Source organism: Oryza sativa, chromosome 9 (assembly GCF_034140825.1).
Source record: "Oryza sativa Japonica Group chromosome 9, ASM3414082v1".
In the NCBI taxonomy this organism is placed as follows: Eukaryota; Viridiplantae; Streptophyta; class Magnoliopsida; order Poales; family Poaceae; genus Oryza; species Oryza sativa.
Window position 1 is genome coordinate 5,284,427 of NC_089043.1, and position 9,314 is coordinate 5,293,740.

Here is a 9,314-nt window from a genome sequence, read left to right on the forward strand (position 1 = left end):
TATACTCTTTATAAAATTACTTACCTTCATCCACTGGTGAGATAAACTACTGAATAATCATTTTTTCTCCAGATCAACTGATCCTCTACTTGCATATGCATACAATTGCATTATGTACAGTACTACAGTACAAATCTTGAATTTGTAAAATTTACAGTACCTGCAGTTGATGAAGACAAAGATATCTCAATGTTAGCCCATAGAAATTTACATGAATTGTATACATCAAAGAAGGACTTCTCTACACATTGAATTAAACCAAAGAAGTATCTAAGACATACACTGCAATTGTTTTGGCTAAAAACCAAAATCTCTAAAAGGCTCCATTATTTTATTTCTTATTAGCATTGCTGTGCTAAGGGAGAAAAGCTGAAAAGAGAATTCAAAAATTTTCAGAAAAAAATAATACTTTTCTAGGAATAAGACCTAGCAGACTTTCGCACAATTGAGGAAGAGTATAAAGGCAGATTTTTAGGAGATATTTTAATCAAATCGCATTGAGTTAGTAAAAAATGCTGGATGAATAAAAACTTTCCAATGAATAATGTACAATTCAACACTGCACCTTTGGCATCCATTGCCTATGTGGATCATATCTGCATTTGCATCAATTTTTATTTACCTGAAACCATGAAGGCATGAACTTGACTTATGAAGAAGACATGCATATAGGTTACAAACAAAGAACGCTAGTTTGTATTGTTTCTGGTGCCCGCCCCTTTGCAGTTAGAAGAAAATTACAAGAGTTTTAGAAATACTAGTACTACGCCCACACATTGCAATGGGATCTAGAGTAATACGGGGTGGGAGGGGTGGGCCATTCGGTTATTTGGCGGCGCACAACGTGGTAGGAGGATAACTGTGTCTTTGAACTTTGAAGTAGTAGATCTAGATAATTGGAACTGAAGCAAGTATTAGTACTACAATATTACCATGCTAGATCTCAGTTCAGTAAACTAAACAACATGGTTGTCGCTCCAAAATAATGCATGTAAGCAGCAGCATTCACCTAGCTTACTGAACTGTGCTATTATTATTACCAAATTAGAGATCAGTTCAGTAAAGAAAACAACATGTCAGTTACTCCATTATAAGGTAAGCAACCTGTAGTCAAGGCAGGCAAGCAACATTCATCGATTCACCCCCAGCTTTGCTGGATCAATCTATCTAAAACACTATTTTGCAGGCTTGTATTAGGATAGTAACTCTAGACATGGCTGCTTAACATATTGCAGGTTTCTCCTACGGTCAACGAAGATCAGCAACATCACAGTTAACGATCGAGATAATGATTATTCAGTAATAGAAGTAGACATGCTCATAACTATGACTTGAATAGGTACATGATTGTAGTGCCAAGCCGCAGCATGTGGCCGGCGGCCGGCAGCAGGAGGGCTGCACGGCCCTGAGGCGGCCCACGGATGGCGGGCGTGGTGGCACTGGCTGCGGCAGGCATGTAGGCAGGTCACATGCAGCAAGAGGTAGCTGGCAATTCAGCGAGTAGCAGCTATCAAGAAGAGAAAATGTTATGTTCTCTCACAATTGAAATCTGAAAGAAATGGCATGATTTCCTGAGGATCTTTTTTTGCAGCGAGCAGCAGGCAATGTCCAGACTCTAGAGCAGTGTTTCTTGATTTCCTTTGGTCTGGGGAGTAATGGTTTTGCGCTGTTGCAGGCATGGGAGATTGGGAGGGAGGAACCACGCGCGGTATAAGCTAGCAAGCTATTGTGTAGTGGACCGGAGCGTATACTTGGTGACTGAATAAAATTAACGAATCACCAATAATTCTCCAATCCATATGCTAAGTTACCAAAAGCCAGAATAATATTTGATCCCCTTAATTTCTCTTGTGAAAATTAGGATTGCTCCTGGAGTCCTGTACGGCCGGTTCCTTCACCCAAACCCAAATGCACTCGTGGCAGTTGGTCCTGTTGGGATACGCGTAGGCTACGATAGCATAAATTAAAATTTTCTATCGCGTAAACCAGGAACCATGTAAGTATTAGATCATAAATCGTTACCACTCGACGCGCTGCGCAACGGAAGAAGACGCTGAGAAGTCGAAGGAACTCTCGCGAAGTAGCGCGCGTCGATGTAGAGGAAGTAGTCGATCGCACTGGCTCGACCTTCTCCTCCTCGTGCGTTCTCCTCGCCGTACTCCCATGCCGATGTGCTAGCACCCGCGCGCGGCTAGGGTTTTGCTCGGGGAGGGAAGTGATGGCTAGGGTTTCTCACGTGATGCAATGCCTCCGCCGGTCACACCCCTCACAAATATATAGGATCCATCACTCGGGTCTCCAAGGCCCGTAGGACTCTTATTCGGATCCCTATCCGAATTAAGCTCATATTGGATCTCCATCCAATCCCCTTATTCCGGCCCATTAAGCGTGCGACCCTGTAGGTTCATATATACTCGGCTGTAACCCGAAAACGCCTTTTCGGTTCACGCGTCAACAGCGGCCCCTAGCAGAACGTATTGACCCACCGGGCATACATAAATATCATATCGACTGAACCTCTAGTGTCTACTTGTATAAACCCCTTTGCCTCACGATATCGATTAAGCTCAAGGCTAGATATGTGCCATCCTCTAATAGCTCAATCATTCACTAGAACCTGTTGATAGATTATATATCTTGTGATTGACTCCTCAATCACCTTTGGCATGGCCATGCACTTCCATAATCTACAACATCGAGGGGCCCAGAGATATCTCTCCATAGGAGGGGCAAATCCCATCTTGATTATTCGTATCCCACTACATGTTTCATAGCATACCCGAAAACTACTTTTATAACTACCCAATTACGGAGTAGCGTTTAGCAGTCCCTAAGTAAGCTAACTACACATGTTGGGAACCATGATAATCTCAGGTCTAAGGATTCAACACCAACACTAAATGAGATAACTGATGACACAACACATATGGCTCTTACAGTGTCTCATGTTGGGTCTATCCAACAACATGTTCACTAACATGTGTCCACATTATTAATTTGGTATCTCTATACCATGATCCATGAGACATGATCATCAATTAATACATGTGCTGATCATCTAAATATATTTATTCCACATGTGTGATACAATCATCTCTATGATTACCTCTAGGGCATATCACTAACAGGTCCAAGCACAGCAGGTGATAGTAAGCACTCATTTTTTTTTGGTTCCTTCTCTGTCGATCTGTTGCACAAAGGTCAAATTTCATCCCTTTTTTGGTTTTCTGAACTTATAGTGAATCACTGCTGATGTTATGAAAATTTGTTTCTTCTTTGTTTGGAACATGCTGTATATTAAGATTTTATCTCACTTATATGAAGTGCTTGAATTTGTTTGAAGTTTATAAATCTCAATTGTGATGATGGACATATCGACTTGCAATTTTCTGACATATCTGAACTCTGAAGTATGTATTACTGAAAATACTGAATGTGTCCAAAGTATATAAATCTGAATGGTTACATGGGCATATAGGCTGGCAATATTTTCTGACATGTGATGGACATATATATCCCAAGTATATCAAATTGTGATTTGTGAGTAACAAATGTACACTATATATAAATTTTGCGGTTTGGATGAGCATATTTGTGTGAAGTCCATGATTCGCCTTGGTAATTAGGGTCAAAGTATGCCAATGTGCGGTCATATATAATTAATTTTACTTGTATACATGTATTCACACTGGTGGAGAAATGATCTTTACTGGGTCGACCCAATACCACAATAGTCCCAGTTCCAAAAAGAACCGGGACTACAAATGATCTTTAGTCCCGGTTGAAAACCCCAGAGCCATTCTATGTTACCAACCGGGACTAAAGATCCAACCGGGACTAAAGATCATTTGTAGTCCCGGTTCATCCCCCTGTCAGATGAATGTCAGGGGGCCGAGGATCTTTAGTCCCGGTTGGTGTCACCAACCAGGACTAAAGATTCCTCTCTTTAGTCTCGGTTGGTAACATCAACCGTGACTAAAGATGGATCTTTAGTCCCGGTTATTTCAACAGGGACTAAAGATGCCTATCTTTAGTCCCGGATTCCTACTCCTGGTTGAAAACCCGGGACTAAAGGGGTTACCAACCGGGAGTAAAAATGACTTCTCCACAGTGTCAGTACTGATGATTGACACTTGTGACTTCATCAGCAGGAGAGTATATATAGTTGCTAGTTTCCTGAGCAATGACTCGGTTTAATTTGTTTTCTGTATCAATTGTCAGCATTCTGTACCAATGAATCGTTCCTGAGTATATATGCTACTACGTACAGTAGTCTACAGAACTATTAGGTGGTGATTTGCCCTCTTTTGTGCATACTGTACATGTAAAATTTTATGGTCATGCCTTGTTGTATTAAAAGGCTAATATTTGTCATGCAAGCAATTTTTTCATTTTATTTATCACAGTAGTGTGTTGGCTTTGTTTGAAGAATTTACTCATGGGAAACTACTGTTAAAATTTAATTATAGACACTAATCTTGAGATCACTCTTAGCTTTTAAAATACTGATTTTGTTTGCAGGAATCAGAAGTACATAAGCAAAGTAACCCACAGTAGTTATGTGAGAGAATCCATGTTATGAAGTTGACAGGAAATTGTGATGTGTGTTTTGGAGATATGTGCAATTTTTCCTGGACCTCGATATAAACAAAAAAAAAACATTTTCTTTCTCAAGGATGATGTATTTGTGCTAAATATTTTGATTTGGGGCAATGTAGTTTGGTGACATGTCATTGAGAAGAATGATCATGTGGATCAGTTTAGTTTATCACTTGGAAAAAGTGAGCATAAATTTATGGTTCTGTTTGGAGGCATGTTCTTGATAAGAGCGAACATATCTCATCTCATCTCATCAAATGAATGGGGAATGTTTATTCTTTCTCACATTAAGCCATGTATGCTAGACTAGATGAACTGTTGGATTTAAAAAGAACGGTTGGATATATACAGAGAATAGGAAGACCGGAAGAATCAGGAGATTTCTTGGGAGCAGGCCTAGGATTGTGAGTAAAAAAAAATGGGTAACTTTGATCAGATTAAAAAGAAATGACCCAGAAGGTGACCATTAAACAGTCCCGCTGTTCATGAAAGAGAGAAAAAGGAAAAAATGTAGACTTCCTTAGGAGAAGGCCTAGGACTGTGAGTAAAACAATATCATGGGTAACTTTTTGATCAGATTAAAAAGAAATGATCCAAAAGGTGACCATTAAATAATCCCGCTGTTCATGAAAGAGAAAATGAAAAAGGAGTAGATGTAGACTTCCTTGGGAGAAGGCCTGGGGCCGTGAGTAAAAAAAATATCATGGGTAACTTTGATCAGATTAAAAAGAAATGACCTAGAAGGTGACCATTAAACAGTTCCGTTGTTCATGAAAGAAAGAAAAATAAAAAGGGAGTTGATGTAAAAAGTGTAACATTCTCTCCTCCGATGATTATTCCAAAAAAAAAGTGTAACATTGGCATAAATACTCCTGGTAAATTAGAATAATACAAACAATTCTAATAAATACCAACGTTCTCAAATGGTTCAAAACTTATTGTTTTAAAAATAGGATGTTCAAAACTTAACCCATATCAAAATCAAGCATGTTTATAAAATTTGATATGAAATGAGTTAGATTTAAAACTAAATAATCCTACTACCACAATAAATTTTATATTTTTTCTTTAACATGCTAATAGAAGATTTACAATAAATTTCACATGCTAGACATAATTATGGTTAATTATTTGTTATCATGATAATATTTCCATTATAGCTAAAAAGATTGTAACTAAACTTGCTATCAAATTTGTTCGTCAAAAACTCTTTTAGAATATCTATACACTTTACATATCATAACATTTAATAGGGAGCGAGATCATTATCGCGCGAACGCTTGAATCTACTGGCTGGTATATATTGAATGTTTTTTGTGTTTCTTTTGTACTATCTTTTCTATCCATTATTAGATGATTCCATATTTGCTAGCACTGCACAGTTAGCTAGATCAGTCCAAAAGTTTTGTAATGTTTCTTGAAAATTATATTTTATGGCCATATCTACTTGTATATATGTCCACTGGAAATAGTTACCAGATTTTATTTCAGGCAAAAATATATACTAGTTTATGGTTTGATTGAATATTTTTTTAGCTGGATACAATATTTGCAGTTACTCTCCCTCCGTCCCAAAATATAAGCATTTTTAGCTATGAATCTGGACGATTCATAGCTAAAAATGCTTATATTTTATTCATAGCTAAAAATGCTTATATTTTGGGACGGATGGAGTAAATTAATATTTGTTAAGACGATTGTTTTTTTTTTCGCTCATATTGGGCATATGTTTGAGGCAAGGTACCTTGCATAAGCACCATTGCTTGGTCATGTAAATTTGTGTCGTTTTAGCTTTGTAAAAAAAAATAGTGGTCCCTTTTTTAGGTGAACTGAAAAAGAACGTAATTCTATTAAAATAACTCTATTTTAGAATGTAGATCGATTTAGATTTAATATTATTAAACGCGTTGCATTTCATTCTAAAGCACATATTTAAATGCATTGTTGGTTCATTTTAATTTTCTAGTACAAATTTAAGTATATAGGAGATTCAATTCAACATAATGAAGGGTTGAAATATCCAGAGTGAACAAAGATAAATACTCATTGAATTGAATCGTTCAATGCAACATGTCCAAGTGGAGATGATTGGGTAGAGACCAGTGTTTTAAAAGACGGAAAATAGGTGTCAAACTGATAGGATATCACTGAACGGTTAATCGGAATACGGACGATTAGTCGGAATAATTCGAAATTTGTCCTTCACAGAAAAATATGTATATTTGCTTCATATTTCAGTTTTGCTTCCATTTAAACATACATTATATTGTTACTACTAAACCAATTATACTTTTAGCACTCAACCAATTACTAGTATGTTAATGTTGCTGGTAATACTCAGCCAATTGCAACAAAATAGTTTCTACTGTGGATCATGCCATGATTGTAGGTTTGTAACTATCACTAGCAAACGAAGTGGAAACCAGCACCATATGTGTGGGGCTTGGCCCATTAATCAAATTAAGCAGCAATTAGTCGCTAATGGATCCATTAATTGGACTAATCGGCTTTTTTAACGTTCAAACAACAAATCCTGTTCCTAGTTCATCTAGCCGACTTGGTCTAGTCAGCCGACTTCTTTCACACTGGTATAGACATGGCAATGAGAAGAGAGGCCTTATCCTCTTGAACCCAAGAAGAATGAAGAGGTAGTACATAGGTGGATTGTCAGGCTCTGGCTAATTTAATTTGCACTTTTATATTGTAATGGTTTCCATTTCTAGCTTTGAAACAATCTTGGTATATATAAAGATAGCACGTAGGGTGTAAGATGTCTCTAACTTTATTATTAAAATAGAGCTTGTAAAGTAATAAGTCGTTTTCACTTTCGCGCTCATCTCGTGAGAACAACTTGAACTGTTTATTCCATGAAGAGGAAAACAACCAGAAGAGCTTTTTCTTATTTCTTGCGGGTGCTACTAATTACTATGTGGCTAGCGGGGTGTCACTCTGTTATGGTACGAGAGAAATTTAACAACAATATATAACTTTGATTTTGTGCTTTTATCCTGTCTCAGTCCCCTGCTGTTTTGTATTTTATTGTAAATAACTTTTATTCCTCTTAATAGAAAAAATGTGCTCATTGCGTATTCCAAAAAAAAAACAACAATATATAACAAGAAGAAGAACACAAGCATGTAGCTAATGCATAATTCTTTATCAAAATAAAGATGATTACATCCGGTGGCTGCAGCCAATACATGGAGGTGAAGAAACGCTGAGCAGATGACGATACAGCAACAGGACATAATAAGATGCAGGGATACAAAATACTAAATCTCCATGGATGGATGGAAGCGAAAGCAAACTTCAAACTGCGGATACAACGATCAATGCATGGACGACGATGGAACGACGACGACTAATACAAAATAAAAGGGAAGCTAGGTCGATCTCGATCTGTGACGACTGTGAGATCAGTTTATTCTTCATGGAGATGCATTTCATGGAGAGGTGGTAGATCTCGAATTCAGAAGCCCGCGGGCGGCGGGGTGGTGGGGGTGGTCGGGGTCGGGGCAGCGACAGCGAGCAGCGCCTCGCGCAGCATCTCGTGGGCGCGCTCCGCCACGCCGTCCCGCAGCACCGCCAGCTTAGTCACCAGGGCCAGCACATCCTCCGGCGCCATGCGACCCACCTCCGCCTCCAGATCCATCATCCACGCCGCCGCGCCGCTCTCGCGAAGCTTCTCCTCCGCCTTCTCCAGGCGCGCCTTGTGCGCGTCCACCATGGCCTGCAGCTGGCCACACAGCCTGCTCAGCTCCTCCATCACCGACCAATCCACCTCTGGCTCTGGCTCGGTCTCCGCCGGCGGCGCCGGCGCCGGCAACGACGACAGGAAGCGGTCCATGACCGACGGGTCGCCGATGGAGTAGGCCCTGTTGCCGGCGGGGGAGAAGACGACAGCCGCCACGTCGGCGTTGAAATGAACGGACAGCTCGCTCGCCATCTTGAAGAGGTCCGCACGGCGCTTGGAGAAGCACACCTTCCGTGCCTCCTCGCTCTCCATCTTCCGCCTACTCGCCACCATGATCGATCCAACACCTCTCTTCGATCTGACTACTGCTACAACTAGAGGCTATAGATGAGTTTGGGATGGAGGTGATCGATGGACAAAACGGGTATATATAGGCCTGACCTGACGCGTATCGTGAGTTGTCACTGTGCAGGCAAATCTTCCAACATTACTCCACTAGCAGGTGTTTGCAAGCTAGCTAATACCTGGATAATAATTAACACGATAATTAATGTCATGGTAAATGCTCGCAGTGCATCCTGGATTCCGGGGAAGGGTTTTACAACAAGTTTAATAGCATAGCTAACTGCCGGCTCCAAATCATCTATAGCCAACTTAATAGCCAATTCGTACAATAGTTATCTATAAACATATACTGCATAATTAATATCTGGTCCCACTTATCATACACACATGCATCTTAGAGTCCGTGCTACAGCTGACTACAAATGTGTAGCCCGCTACTTCTCTCTGCTCTTTTATCTCATTGAAATATGCTTATAGCTTGCTATTGTACTTGCTCTTATGAGTAACAGCTTCAGGATGGCATCAATATACCCAATTCATCATCTTCCAATTATGTTTATATATGCACACATATATTTTGCACCTATATATCTCTGCTGCTTCTTTTCTGGAGATCATATATATGAATAATATATAACGAGTTTATCTTGCTCACTCAAAGGTATTTGATTAGGAT

General features: G+C 39.5%; 1 protein-coding gene across 1 annotated transcript; it reads right to left on the bottom strand.

Moving 5' to 3' along the window:
* Window positions 1-7,740: 7,740 nt before the first annotated feature.
* Window positions 7,741-8,690, bottom strand: LOC107277147 (agamous-like MADS-box protein AGL29). The gene has a single exon (XM_015756019.3). The coding sequence runs from the start codon at window positions 8,624-8,626 to the stop codon at window positions 8,069-8,071; it is 558 nt and encodes a 185-aa protein (XP_015611505.1). The 5' UTR covers window positions 8,627-8,690; the 3' UTR covers window positions 7,741-8,068.
* Window positions 8,691-9,314: the final 624 nt, after the last annotated feature.

Coding starts and splice junctions, on each gene's coding strand:
- LOC107277147 (XM_015756019.3), bottom strand. CDS start 8,626: ATGGTGGCGAGTAGGCGGAAGATGGAGAGCGAGGAGGCACGGAAGGTG.